At 35.6% G+C, this 15,883-nt stretch overlaps 2 protein-coding genes across 4 annotated transcripts in view; one reads left to right on the forward strand and one right to left on the reverse strand.

The window, feature by feature from the left end:
• The window catches only part of LOC106882591 (uncharacterized), a 342,852-nt gene extending 338,959 nt beyond the window's left edge, over window positions 1-3,893 (forward strand). Inside the window, exon 16 of the mRNA XM_089347102.1 lies at window positions 3,058-3,893. Coding sequence (XP_089203228.1) covers window positions 3,058-3,231 — 174 coding nt within the window. The 3' untranslated portion in view covers window positions 3,232-3,893. The remainder of the gene's footprint in view (window positions 1-3,057) is intronic.
• Window positions 3,894-6,895: 3,002 nt separating this feature from the next.
• The window catches only part of LOC106873769 (nuclear receptor-binding factor 2), a 106,381-nt gene continuing 97,393 nt past the window's right edge, over window positions 6,896-15,883 (reverse strand). For all 3 annotated transcript variants that reach the window (XM_089347100.1, XM_089347101.1, XM_052978385.2), the window contains one exon: window positions 6,896-15,313. In XM_089347100.1, coding sequence (XP_089203226.1) covers window positions 14,634-15,296 — 663 coding nt within the window. In that variant the 5' untranslated portion in view covers window positions 15,297-15,313 and the 3' untranslated portion in view covers window positions 6,896-14,633. The remainder of the gene's footprint in view (window positions 15,314-15,883) is intronic.

The following is a 15,883-nucleotide window of genomic DNA, read 5'->3' on the forward strand; positions in this document are numbered from 1 at the left end:
CAAAGGACTGTGGCAGCCTTCTTCCCTAGCAAAAGCTGATGTGGCATAGCCACAGACAAAGCGAGTTACTGATTAACAATCAACATGGGAAAAGTAAGTGGTTAACAAAACAGAGAGAGGTGGAGAGTGATGACATTTTCCAGAATTAGGGCTGGTCGAGGAAACAGTGGGTCATTTGGATAAGATAGCAAAACATAAAGAGATGGAATTTTTGAGATTTAGAGCGAGAGTAAACAGAACTGAACAATTGGATTTCTTAACTTTGCTATAACATATCGCTAAATGAATAACAATAATAATCATAGAGAACACTATAGAGTAAAACAGAACATTTGCCTTCTTAAATTAACTATAGCTATAACTATAACATACAGTATGGAGTAAGTCAAACTTTGTGACAAAAATAGATAAATAAATGAATGAATAACAATAATGATGATTATAATGAGCATTAAAGTGAGAGAGAATTGAATTGAACATAGGATTTCTTAAGTTTACTATAACATATGGCATGAAATAAATGATACTGTGTGGGTACATAGATAAATTAAATTAACAAATAATAATAGTAATTATAATTTGCACTAGCCTTTAGTCCATCTAGCTAGGAATAAGTGCTGTGTAGAAGTGCAATAGTATATCTCTGTATAACTAATATTTTGTTATCTTGAACTGAATTCTTCTCATAAATATAGCTTGAGAATGCACCGGTCAATTGAGTTAATCATGCACTGATGAATGCATCTGATTGTGAATGTAAATCAGTTGACTTTTTTTTTATAATACTGTGAAATAGGTGAAATAAATATCAGAGATGCTTTGCCCCACACAGAAACTGCAGGAGCTCTTCTAAATCCATTGCAATGCTGAAAACCCTACCATATCATTATTATTGATTGATTCATAAAATTTGATTTAAATAGTCTTTCAACCCAATGAAGACAATAATACTGACGTATGGATGGACAATACTGTAAAGCATTTAGTAGCACTCTATCATTATTGCTAACTTCATTTGCAGTAATACTGAAGGGTTTGAGTGTGCTGGTAAGTAGGGGAGAGAAAGAGAAAAAAGGAGAGAGAGAGAGAAGATGAGAAAAACTTTGTTTCTTTTTTGTCATTTTTGTGCTATATATTAGAAGAGAAAGAATTCTGTATGTTTCTAGAGAGGAAGTATTGAGAAGTGTTTATTGAATCTAGAGAGGGATGATTGGAAAAGTTGAGTTGGAGAGAGAGAGAGTGTGTGTAATTAGAATTGTGAGGCCTAGCAGTTGTGATTTTGACTGTCTCACTTGTGTGCAGTTCAAGCATAATGTTGCATGATTGTTTACTTTGTGCCGGTGAAGAAACCCAAATTATGTTCTATTTGGGACAAGATCTCTGCTCAAGTATGTATGGCATGAAGTGTCTATGCTGCATGTGGATAATACCTATATAAAAAATGTAAAAGAAGAGTGTGATTTGCAAAGGAGTGTGGGTTAAAGGTGGGGGCTATAATTAATACACATTGCATTGAAGCAGACTGATAAGAAACTTTTGTTTTATTGCCTCTGCTGCTGGGCGGTTGTGGCGAAGCTTTGAGAAGGCACCAGATCATAGTGTAGAGTCTTCACATAGGTAACTTAGCTAGGAGGTACTCATGGTTGATGATGATTGTTTACCTCTGTGAATGGTAATTGGGTGAGAGTTGGATGTGAAATTTGAAATAAGGGTAATTAGGTGAGAGTTAATAGAATCAGAGAACTCGACCTTGTTACAGATGAGATACAGTCACACATTTCTGCAAAATGGAATAAATAGATGGTTGTAAAATTCTAACAGACACTGTTTGATAGTAATGGAAGGGACACCATCAAAACTGGCTTCATCTACAGGTATGCTACTTTACAGAGTTAACTTGTAAATCAGCTTGCATCATCAATACACAAAGCACCCTGTTTTCCTGATAGGTATTCTGTAAGCATTGTGGAAGTGACTAAAATTCTCATTGGTGATGCTGAATGATTTTCTGCAGGTCTCTTTTTTTTTTTTTGCCCAAATTTTTGTGCATGAACAACCTTGGAAGTTAGGATTATGTCCTTTAATTGTGTGAGGTGTATAGAGGGACATACCTAGAGGATGGTTTCAGCCACCTACTGTGCTACTTTTGATACATCTTAACTCAAGTGCATTTGTTGCCATTGTTAATCAGCATAGAACTAATGATATTCAATCAGTTGCAGAGAGTTCAATAGGAAGGGATTATGTTTTCAGTGGATTAGGCATCCACCTCTTTTTCCAGGATATCCTGTGGAATTATGGTTTCTGTTAAGTGAAATCTACAGCAGACTGTCCTCTGTTTCACTCACTTGTGGGCTTCTCACTCTCAATATATTTAGTGAAAATAAATACCTGTTATCAGCAAAGCTTTCTACTGTGTTTGATATGCAAATCTCCTAGTTAGACTATTTGCCTATGTGATTCATCTATCTGTTGTCTTTTGGGTCAGAAATTTCTGTACAATTACATCATAGTACTTTGACCCACATTTTGTCACCTTTGAAGTGCTTCCAGGTTTGGTACGGCCCCTAACATTCATCCCCCTATACATCAATAATCTACTTTCCTAAATTTCTGCACCTATAAAAGAAACAATTCAGTACACCACTCACTCATAAACATGAATATGTGACTAGAATCCTAAGGCTGCTACAGTATCACTTCAGAGCCAGAAAATACTTCAGCTCCCCAAACTAAGTAACTATTTACAAAATACATATGAAACCCACGTTTAAATACTGCAAAAAATGTCACCAGACAGATTGGTATGAAGTCACTTGCCAACTTACTCTCACTGATGTACTGTAGAAATTCTGCATTTCAATCATAAATTACCAACATTTTAAACTCCATAATTGGAGCATCAACCTTATATATTCTTGCTTATTTTAACCTAGAGAGATTGTATCTAACAGGTTAGGGCAATACCTGTCTTCTTCCAAAATAATAATTAACAGCAAAAAGCTTGTGGAGTTTCAGTGCTGACATCTAAAATGTATTTCTTTTTTCTTTTTGCAGAAACCAAAATATTATCTTAAAAAAGGAATTGAATTCAGCTCTTTAGAAGAGCTTATTTATCATTATTTTTATCATAGTATATCAAATGAATATGAGTCAAAGCTGTTGATACCTTATACATACGTACAAAACTGGGAAGCTGTTCTTGAAAAATGTATGCAAGAAGAAAAATAACCAAATCAGAGATGTTTCACAGTGTTCATGTCTATAAACATTTTTATCATATCCTCAGTATTGACTTATCTAATCAGGTATCACACTTTACTTAATACTAAAATATCTGAAATACTTTTTAAATAGAAATAAATGAAACAGTAATAAATGAATACATCAAAAAGTTTAAATAATTAGTATATTTATGGTATTCCTTAAAGAAAAAAAACTATGGAACTAACTATTGCTTACTTTTGGGGTTTATTGATGATTAATGTCTTACTGGCTTAATTACTAGTAAGCACATCTACACTGGAAAATTAATACAGTTCTAACAAAAGTTCATCATATTAGAAAAGCTCTGGACTTATTTAAGAAAATAAAAATGGATGGTCTATGAAATTACATTAACATATGGAAAGCTATTTAAAGTATCTAGTACCTTACATATTCATAACAAGTTAGCCAAATCAATGACACGGAATAAAATAAACAAATATTGAACATTGGCATATGAGATAACTTATTCAGTTATGTAAATTGTTGTGAAAAGCAACAGAAACATTTATTGACTTAGGTGTGGATGATAATGATATAGATTCAAGGAAATTCTACTATATAGGTTAAACTTCTCAAAATGCCAGCAAGTTTTAATAAAATTTAATCAATTACTATTTTAAAAACTACATTTTTCAATGAAAATTATTTTTTCTTGACTTTCCATGATTATAAATTTTTTTCAGGTAATTCACTGTTCCAAAAGGAACTTTTAAAATTCCTGTAGGCATCTTTTTACATTCACTTTTCCCTACTGGTGTATCACTATTTGTTGTAGTCTTCTGTCAGGCCTGAGATCAGATCTCATCACTTCTTCTCATATCTCTCTATTCTTGCACTTTTCACCCATTTTGCATATGCAGTCATCTCTCTTGTATGCATATCCATTGCTTTCCAGCTTTTGCATAACTCCAACATTCAACCCCCATGTCTTGCTACTATGTAATATTACACACCATATACAAGCCCTTTACTTGGAGAGGTCAACTTGGTAACAGAGGCTATCAATTATTTTTAGCAAGGTTTTTGGGGAATTGAAAGATTTCAGTTCTTGGGTTTGCTTGCTTCTGAACATCTATTATATATGAAATCCTTTTTCGACCCATTATTGATATAGAATTGGTACCTGTTGACTTTCTGCATACTGGGCATTGCTACTTCCCCGGTGATTGTAGTGTTCTGTCTTATTTTCTAAGACTTTCATTAACTTTTATGTGTCTTGATTTTAAACACTGCATCTATGTTTGGAACTTTTCCTGTAATTCTTTGACTTATATGACTAAGAGAATTAAATCACTGAAATAAAGGAGATGCCAACAACAGACTTGAACCTTTGTGTTATAGTCTGGGTAACTATAATAAATGGAAAGAGATTGAGAGCTAAGCTCTGGTTGATATCTGGTTGCACACTAAATTGATCACTGATCTTATTACCAATGCTTTGTTGACAGTACCCCTATATATGGCTTACATGCCTCTCACAAACTATTCATCAACCTCAAGATTTCTTAGTGACCACCAGCCTATCTTTTTATCTTATACTTATTTCAGTCAATGAACTTGCCTGTGCTGGGACACCTTGAAGTGTTTTTAGTCAAACACATTGACCCCCATTTTAAAATCTGAGTCTTATGCTATCAGTGTCTTTGCCAAACCTCTAAGTTATGGGGATATAAACAAACCAACACTGGTTGTCAAGCAATGGTTGGGGACAAACACACACACACATTTACAATGAACATCTGTCTAGCAAATTCACTAACAAAGTATTGGTCAGCTGGGGGAGACACTTACCCAGGGTACCATGCAGTGAGACTGAATCAAAAATTACGTGGTTGCAAAGCAAGCTCCTTAACCACACAGCCCTGCCTGTACCTATGGCAAATATAAACAGAGGAAAACAATAATACAGCTGCTTAAAATTACGGGATCTTAAAACAGAATCAATTAGTAAAAGACTTAAAAAAAGCTATTCAGAACAGTGGCACATCATCACTAACAAACACATATTCCAGCGTCTGGCCCACAGGAGAACCATTTCTTTTGTAGCTACTATAATGGCTTCTGCTCCTTAAAGCTGGTTGGTTTCCCACTTATCTCTCCACCTCTCATCACCCTTTCCCTACACTAACCACTATACCACTATACCCAATCCGTTATTCCCAGAACACAGGTCTTCTGGAATTTCCTACCCATTCATATCTTTCCTATATCAGTTTAAACAGCATTAACAGCATCGAGCTCACTGGTACTGAAGGGCCTGCCACTCTGCAAGTAAAAGGAAAATGAGAGTCCAAATTGCTGGATTTTTCAATTCCCATGGTAGATAACCTAAAAGTAATTATTTTTTCTGCAAACTTTTAAATAAAAAATATTCATGTTGTTTCCAGTATTTCTCAGCTCATACAACTCATTTTTCCTGAAAACAGCACTAAAAGGTCAGGCTGTAAAGTGGCATTTGGCAACCAGGGTCAGTCCTCACTCGACCACCAGTTTTATAATATAAACTTTTGTTACAATTGACATATAACTATATTCCAGTACTCTGATTACCATATTTATTAGTTTTGTTATGTATTGATGGATATTAGTAAGCAATTTACATGTGGTTACTGTCACTTGCAAGAGAATGCCATATTGATGCCTCACATGCTCTTCGCAGACATGTAGATGCTTCTGCTAACTGTCAATTTAGTTCTTCAGCAGAGACTCTACAATACTACACAATGGTAACTGATCAGAAAAGACATAAACTGCATGTTGACTATTTCAAATAACTCAGCAGCTAGATAAATGAGTGATAGTATAGACCACCACCAACTGTAGAAATGATATGTGAATGAAGAAAATAGGAAAAGTTGTTTTAAAAGAAAACAAGAAGAAGAAACAAAGGATTTTGTTACAAAGAAATACATCTATGGATACACAATCAATGCAGTATGGGGAATACAGTTTCAACAAAGATGATAATGTGCAAGATGACAAAAATTACTTAAATCCAACAAGACTTATTTGAATTGTTGTGAACTCTAGTAGTTAGTATGAAGGATTAGCTAGTGTGAATTTTAAGTCGTAACTCTCTACGACAAAATGATTTTACTTTACAATTGTACTGTAAATGTTAAATGTACATAAATAAATTAATTTAGTAATTATCTTCTCTTTCTTCACGTTCTTCAATTTGTTAATGAAATTTATTTCTGCAATTATGAAACAGTGTATTTTTTTTTTATAGCGGTTAGTGTTTCAGAGTATATATTTCTTGCTATAGCGTTTATGTAGCTAGAGTCAGGATTTATGTATAATGATAACACTTATAAGTTATAAGTGATGTGTTTATCAATATAGATTCCTACTTCAAAAGTAAAATATATTTATTATCTTTTTCCAAATAGGAAACATAAAAAATAAGATAGAAAAACCATTACATAAGTAGTGGTACACAAACACTCTCCAAACCGTCTATAAAAAGTGGTGACCCCTCTGTGATCAAATAGATAAACTGCCACATCATAAAAGTATTGACACTTGTGAAAAATATATAAAATTTTCAATTGAAAATAGATGACAGTTTCGTTACACAACATTTTATTAACAAGTTGAAGAACGCTGAAGAAATAAACAATAATAGATTTCAACTGCCTTTATCTTTAATTGACAAAACTTTAAAAGGTCCACTATAGTTATAATTCAGTGAATGATGACTGACATCATTACGTACAAATACATGAATCCAAGAATTAATATCAGAAGGAACAAAACTTTTAATATTTTGTAATTTACTTGTAAAAGAAGGAACATCAGAAAGAAATCTCTTGAGTCGGGTTACATAATTGTTAATATCTCCATTGAAAGAATTGGTTTCTTCAAACATTTGACCAAGTAGAGTTAATGTTCCATACAAAAGTTCACTGGTAAAACTTCTAACCAATTGCTAGAATCAGAATAAGTTCTTAAGGAAGATTTCAACTGCCTATGAAACCTTTCTATCATGCCGTTAGATTGTGCTTGATGTGAAGTTGTACGAATTCTATGAATTCCCAACAATTTGTTGAATTCTGTGAAAAGTGTAGACTCAAATTGTCTTCCACAATCTGTCGTCAATGTGTTGGGTATGCTGAATCTAATCTAGACATCCAACTGGTAAATAAAGTTCTTGCTATAGTTACTGCAGATATGTCTTTGATTGGATAAGCTTCTGGCCATTGCGAAAAAGATCTATGCATGTTAACAAATAAATAATACCTTCCACAGGAGGCAATGGTCCAACTATGTCAATATGAATGTGTTGGAATCTGGCATCAGGATTTGCAAAAGTACCTAATGGTGCTTTAATGTGATGATTTACTTTTGCTTTTTGGCACTGCTTATACAATTGAACCCAAGAACAAATATCCTTATTCATACCAGGCCAAACAAAATCGAATTTTAATGAAGCTCCAATACCAGGATGAAATAATTTATGTAAAGTAGAAAAAAAAACTTTCTCAGTTTGCTTGAATATATTCCTCATGAACTTTTATATTCCTAGAATTTTTTGTTTATAAAAAAAAAGTTTTGTAATTTTTTTCCAGAGAAATTAGATTGAACAATTTAATAAACTTTACAAGAAGGCTGTTGTTATTGTAAAACCGTGATGAGCAGTTATTTTCATTTCTTTAACATTGTAAATTTGTGGATTCTTTGTAAATTTATATATTTGGCTTGCTAAAAGTATTAATTCAAACATTGTATTGAAATACATATGTATTATGATTATTCTTTTTTCGCAAAATTGACAATTTTTCTGATGAAGGGCTTATGTAGCAAGTCATAAAAGGCGGCAATATGACGTAATGGGTAGGGAGAGGGGGTGCTGAGTGGTCTAGTATGTAAGAAGCCATGTGTAACTGGCACCAGCTGCACCACCCAGCTTAATATGATGGATAATGAAAGCAGTAACTCCAATAATAGCAATAATAATAATAATAATATTAACAACTATAGCAAGAATAACAAAAACAACAACAATAATAACCATCATCATAATTTCTACATCTGTTTTCCATGCTAACATGGGATGGGTTGTTTGATCAGAGCTGTACCAGGTTCCAGCTTGATTTGGCTTGATGCCCTTCCTAATGCCAACCACTTTACAGAGTGTTGGGTGCATTTTATGTGCTCTGGCACAGGAGAGTAATAGTAGTCATAATAATAGAACTAGTAATAATAGCCTTACAGATAACCCGTGTAACAAATTAATCATCATCATTGTCGTTTAACTTTCCATGCTTGCATTGGTTGGATGGTTTGACTGAGGCTGCAAAGTTGACTGATCTGGCAAAGTTTCAACAGCTGGATGTCCTTCTTAATGCCAACCACTCTGAGAGTGTAGTGGGTACTTTTTACATGCCACCGACACGAGGACCAGTCAGGCGGTACAGGCATCAACCACGCTCAAATGGTATTTTTTACGTGCCACTAGCATGGGTGCCAGTCAGGCGGTACTGGCATCAGCTGCAACAATGACTTCACTTGACTCAACAGGTCTTAGCAAGCACAGTTTATTGTCTAGTGATTGAAGGGTACTCTTAAATGGGCTGATTATGCTGCACTGGCATAGGCCACAGTTACGGTCTCACTTGGCTTGCCAGGTCTTCTCATGCACAGCATATCTCAGTCATTTGTTATCGTCTCCGTGAGGCCCAACATTCAAAGGTCGTGCTTCACCACCTCATCCCAGGTCTTCCAGGATCTACCTCTTCTACAGGTTCCCTCTACCGCTAGGGGGTGACACTTTTTCACACATCTGTCCTCATCCATATACAACACATGACCATACCAGCACAGTCATCTCTCTTGCACACCACATCTGATGCTTCTTATGTCCAACTTTTCTCTTACACTCTGTCATGTGTGCACACTGACATTTCACATCCAGCAGAGCATACTAGTTTCCTTTCTTGCAAGCTTACGCATGTTCTCAGCAGTCACGGCCCATGTTTCACTGCCATGTAACATGGCTGTTTGCAAACATGTGTCATACAGTCTACCTTTTACTCTGAGCAAGAGGCCATTTGTCACCAGCAGAGGTGGAGCTCTCTGAAGTTTGCCCAGACTGTTCTTATTCTAGCAGCTATACTCTCAGAGCATCCCCCCCTACTGACTTGGTAATGGTAATGGAAGCTATCAACTACTTCTAGTTTTTCTCGCTGGCATGTGATGGAAGTTGTTTCCTGCACATTTTCAGTGTTATCTTCCCAGTTAGCCTTCCTTTGATATTGCTGCATCACTTATGTGTCCATAGCTTTCACCGGGTATATCTTACACCTTTTCTACAGATTGAGCAGGGCCATCTACCTGAAGGGATTTCTGATTTGTCTACCTTCCTACTTATTAAGAATTCTTCACTATACTCGTTGCCAACCCTCACCTTACTGACAGCATCTCTGTACATGGCTTTGTACAGCTCTCACTATCCCTAGTTTCTGCATTGACCACCAGATAAGTGATTGGGGGACCCTGTTAAAGGCTTTCTCCATGTCAACTAAAGCCAGGTACAGAGGTTTATCTTTGGCTAGGTATTTCTCTTGTAGCTGTCTTACCAGAAATATAGCATCAGTGATGCTTTCCCGTGGCACAACCCCAAATTGCATCTCATCTAAACTAACTCTCTCCCTTGTTAGTTGGGCTAATGATCCTCTCCATGACTTTCATTACCTGATCCAACAACTAATTTGTATCTAATGCATCACCTTTACCTTTGTAGCAGTTGACTATCATGCTGCTATCACCTGGTTGACTATACGGGTGACTAGACTATAGCTGACACCACCTGATATTTTAAGCATCTCTGCAGTGATTCCTGATGGGCCAGGGGCCTTCCCTGTCTTCATACCCTTAATTGCTGTATCTACCAAGGTACTGTCAATTCAGGTAGCTGGTCGTTCATTTGGGTTGACATTCAGCAGACTCTGTTTCTCCCATTCATTCTTCTCATTTAGCAACTTTTCATAGTGGCATCTCCAAGTCTCTCTGTTTGCAGCATCATTAAATGCAAGTGAGCCATCACCCATGCAGACACATTTCTCTCCTATGACATCACGATTCTCTCTTACACACTGTCTTGCTACACAAAACACTTCAAGTCTTTGGTCCTCACGATGCAGAACACTGGCAAATTTTTTTTTTATGTGCTTCCCCTCTAAGTAAATCTGTCTCCTAGCTTCCCTTCTGGCAACCTGATACAATTCCCTGCTACCACTGTTCTTCCAGTCCTTCCATGCCTGTTTCTTTTCCCTAATGGTCTTGTCAACTACATCGTTCCATCACCTTGTTGCCTTGGGTCAAGAGGGGACTTTGCACCAGCAATAGATCTGGTCAGTATCCCTCAACAGGTTGTCCCATAGGAACCTCCAGTTGTTTTCCACCTCTATTTCAGCAAAAGCTTCAAGTAATAAGTCTTTAAATCTCTGTCCATTCAGTGGATCCTTAAGCTTCTAGACCCATTTTCTCTATGTTGGTCATCTTCTAGGCATCCATTTAGCCCTGATCCTGAAGTCACTAACTACTAATCTATGTTGTGGGGTGCATTCTTCACCTGGGAAGGTTTTGGCATTTATAAGTAGCCATCTTTCCCGTTTCCTGGTGAGGATGTAGTCAAATTGATTAGTGTGTCTACCAGACTGATAAGTGAACAGGTGACGAGCAGGTTTCCTGAAGTTAGTACTACAAACCATAAGATCATTTACATCACAGAATTCTAGCAGCCTGGTTCCCTCCTCATTGCAGGAACCAAAACTATAGCCACCATGTACGCCATGGAAGCCCCCTACATGTTGTCCAGTATGCTCATTGAAGTCACCAGCCACAAAGAGAAGGTCCCTGTTATTCGTCAATGAGGTAGTCTGCAAGAGGGTGTCATAAAATCAGTCTTTCTGTTCATCAGGTAACCCTGACTGAGGGGCATAAGCCAAGCTAACTGCAGCACTAATCTAATCCTAAGTATTTTATCACAGACTCTGACTACCTTGACTACCTTATTAACCCATTTCTCTGCAAGAAGTATACCCACGCCCCCGACCCAGTCAGTGTTCCCTACCCAGAAAATCTTATACCTATGTTCTTTGCCTGTGAGGAACCTAGCAGAACTTCCTCTCCAGCTTACTTCCTGGATGCAGCAACAATCTACACATCTCCATTCAAGCCTCTCAACAATCTCACCAGACCTACCTTTCAATGTGCCAACATTAAGTGTGCCAACTCTGAGGGTATGGAAGGTGTAGGCCTGCAAGACCCTGGGATGGGGGACAGCAGCGTCATGTACCTGAAAGGAAAGCACGTATTTGGCAAAACTCATAAATATACAATACCCTTCAACCTGCATACACTACACCATAATTTATGCGCTACATAATCACAGTGTAACAAATTAATAACCACCACAAAATGATTAATAAAAATGGAGATGGGACTATGGATAACCAAGATAACCTTACTGAGAAAAAGACAGTGAATAATAATACTACTTCTACCAATAATTAATGGTGTGTATAACACTGACAATATTCTACAGTATGAGGGAAATGAATCTGATGGACCATCAGTGTATCATATAATATTACTTGATTTGATGTTCCATACTAGGGCGAAAATACCCCATGTTGGTTATGCTTGAAAGAATGTAAACAAATCCTGTTATTAAATAGACAGAATGAGGTGTTTACCACACATATCCACAGATTCTTCAAAACATTCCAATTTTATCACAAATCTAAATGTAGAACTTTGAATCTCTCAACACAAGTCTCACTCACATAAAAACGGATATACATCATATGCTGATTTAATTTAATTCAACTTTTATCACAAATCTAAACATAGTATATTGACTCTTTTAACACACGTTTCAACCACATAAAGTAGATGTACCTCTTACAACTATTAACTTAACCTATATCACAAACCTATATGTAGTACTGAGAATCTCTATAAAAGTCTCACCAACATAAAATAAATGTACCTCTAATGCCTAATTAACTCAACTTAAATTAATCCCTCTAGTCCACCTAACTCATCTCTCACTATGATTATCTTTCAGTATACCTATCTGACATCTTCATTCACTAAACCCTATTCTAAATTTATCACTTTCTTGAACACTGTACAATTCCATAATCCATAATTTTTAATTTCAGTATCTATTCTGACTGGAATTACATTACATCCAAAAGGACCCAGCACACTCTGTAAAGTGGTTGGCATTAGAAAGGTTATCCATCTGCAGAAACCGGGCCAAAATGGACTATGAAACCAGGTACAACACCTGATTTTGCCAGCTCCTGTCAAATTGTCCAACCCAAGTCAGCATGGAAAATGGTCATTAAATGGTGATGATAATATTCTCTAGTTTTGGATATTATCTGCTAAGGTACAAAATTCAGGATCTCTCTGTTTTCACTCATTTACAACTTCTACACACACACACACACACCTAAACATATGCATACCCTTCATTAAACTTGCGATTAAATATTATCTCCTTATTGTTACAATGGATAATTTCTTTATTCTGGTTATTACACATACCTCAAGTGCACTGAATGATATCTGAACCCAATTGTAGTCAGATGATTTATAACTTTTTCTACCCTAACTCTAGAAATTTATATATCTGTCCCTTGGTGTGAGTGTTAGTTTCTGTCTATTAGTATGACCTTATTTTCTCTGCCTCTTAACCTTCCTCAGTAAACCAAAGTTCTCTACTAAGGTTCTACCTCATTCTCTTTCCAATGTTATATCTCATTTGCCCTCTGATGCTGGAATTGATTGCTGCTATAAGAACAGCTACCATTTGTTTTGCACCATGTGCACATTTATTCTTGAAACAACTGTAAGGCAGCAAACTGGCAGAAAGTTTGCATGCCAGGTGAAATGCTTAGCAGTATTTCATCTGTCTTTTATGTTCTGAGTTCAAATTCCACCAAGGTCGACTTTGCCTTTCATCCTTTTGAGATCAATAAATTAAGTACCAGTTGCGTACTGGGGGTCAATCTAATCAATTGGCCCCCTTCCCCAAAATTTTGGGCCTTGTGCCTAGAGTAGAAAAGATTCTTGAAACAGCTGTAAGAAACTCTGCATACCTTATTACTTCCTTTCGTGCTCATGTAACAACTCAGCCATCATGTTTAAAGATATAGATTTCATAAGTTAACCTGATGCCAGTTGTTTTCCTGTTTATACTTTTATTCTATTATAGATTGATAGCTGACACTTGGTATACATCTGAAACATCTATGTAGAAATGGAAACAAACTGGTGAATTTGTAGCAAACATAGCCAAGCATGTAAATGCACACTATCTTGTTTTAAATGAGATATTTTTTCAAAATAATTCATGGATAGTAATGTTCATAAATCAGTAAAAACTTTTTTCCAAAATATACCTTACTAGTGTATTTTATCATTTGCTGCAGCTTATGAGTCGGGAATTATACTAATTAGATATTAAAAAAATAAATGAATTATTATGAAATTCCTCATCCCTTGTGATAGAAGCTGTGTTTAGTTGAATTTAGTGTAATGCTATCCAATACAACTGAATTTGTTCTGAGGTTGTGTACTAGAATTCAGCAATAGTCTATTTAGTTACAGTTCTTATGTTACCTATTCATAAAAAAAGTGGAAGGAGCCAAGTGTTATCTTGATTATGTAGACATGCAATTCTGATGAAGAGATATGATTTACTTTGATTTATTCTCAAATATTTATACTAGTTCTTAACATCACAAAATGAGTTTACTTTGTACATCTTATTTCCTTTTTATCTATTAATGAGCTGAAGATGAAGTGCAAGAAAGAGTGAAGGCCTGTTTAAATAAGTTTTATAGAAGTATAACCACCCCACTAAGTCCCATGACATACATCTTATAATGTAAGATATCTATGTAAACCTATAATGCTCTCTAACATAGACTAAGGATACAAAACACAAAGAAATTTTCATGACAAAATTTACAATTGGACCAGTCAAAAAATCATGCATTCATTTTTCCCCAAACCAGTTATTGAAGAAGTAATTAAACAAATTTCTTCATAACAAATATTAATTTCAGGTAGCTGTAAAGGTTATAGATGTTATTTATTTTATTATAAATAAAAAGGGAAAACAATATATTTTGTTTTCTATTTGTCATCATTTTATCTGTTAATAAATGGCATATGCACAAATTTGAGGTTGATGCCCATCTGTTTCAACATCTGAACAAAAATATTTTAATGAAATTTTGACAATCAGTAATGATTACATTTAGATTAAATCAGAAATAAATTTTTTAAAAAGTCATCATTCAACAGCAGAACTGGACATGCCTATTGCTAAAATAGAGCTATAAAGGCTGGGAGTTACATAAAGTTCTTAATGTCATATCTTTATAATTAAACTGTGGAGTTTCCAGTGGAGTAAGTACTTCATCAACATAAGTTTGATACTCATTGGCAGTTGTTTTCTTGGATTTAATTTCAAGCTTTTTTTCCAGGTTTTCAATTTTAAGACGTAACAGTTCATTTTCTTCTTGGTAACTTTTTTGTAAGGATTGGTAATTTTCCACTTCTTTTAATAGTAATAAAATATGCTTGCGGAGATCCTCATTTTGAATTTGCAGTTCTTCAATAACTTGTTTGTCATCTTTTGGCATTTTGGTCATAACAGGTTGTGCTGGAGCATGAATGCGAAAATTTATACTATCAGATAAAGTATCTAAGTTTTTAGGTGCATGAGACTGGTTTCGACTTATGAGATACTGAATTAAAGAATCATTTTCTTCAATAGTACGATAAAGAGTGACAATACGGGGTTCAAAATCTGCTTTTGGACTATTTGGTGTACTCTGAGGTAATCCTGAAGTAGCTGAATGAGAAGGATCTGATTTCTTTAATTCTTCTTGCTGGACATTCTTTTCTTTTTGTCGAATTATTTCTTGTTGTCGATTATGGTGACGATGCTGTAGTTGGAGTGAATCTTTTGCTTGTTCCGAATTTACTTCAGACATAGCCTCTAATACACACTCTGCAAAATAAGCCATAAAAATAAATTCATAAGTAAAAAACAGACAGAAAGGTAAGTATATATGGACATGGATGTAGTTAGAACTTCAATTGTACTGTATTGCATAAATTATTTTCTATCATAAATTGCAATACAACAAAGCACTGTGAGGTAGTTTTAAACAAAACTGTAAAAGATATTTAATTAGTGTAATAGCAATATCACCATCATCATCAGTCTTCTCTTCTTCCTCTTACTCTCCCCCTTCTTCTCCTATTCTAGGTTTCTCACTTACTACCATGATAACCCACTCCATCCTCTCTCACACAACCCTGAACTTAACATTAAGCTAGCATGACTTAGACATTCCATTCTTAACATCTTAGATAAAAACTGGCAATGTTTCTACAGCTGGATGCCTTCCAAACGCCAACCATTCCAAGAGTGTAGTGGGTACTTTTTATGTGCCACCGACACGCGAGCCAGTTAGGAGGACCTGGCATCGATCACGTTCTGATGGTGTTTTATACATGCCACCAGCATGGGTGCCACTCAGGGGACACTCGCATCGACCAGGTTTGGATGATGCAT

The sequence above is a fragment of the Octopus bimaculoides genome, chromosome 2 (assembly GCF_046866305.1).
Source record: "Octopus bimaculoides isolate indiv1 chromosome 2, ASM4686630v1, whole genome shotgun sequence".
NCBI classification, from domain to species: domain Eukaryota; kingdom Metazoa; phylum Mollusca; class Cephalopoda; order Octopoda; family Octopodidae; genus Octopus; species Octopus bimaculoides.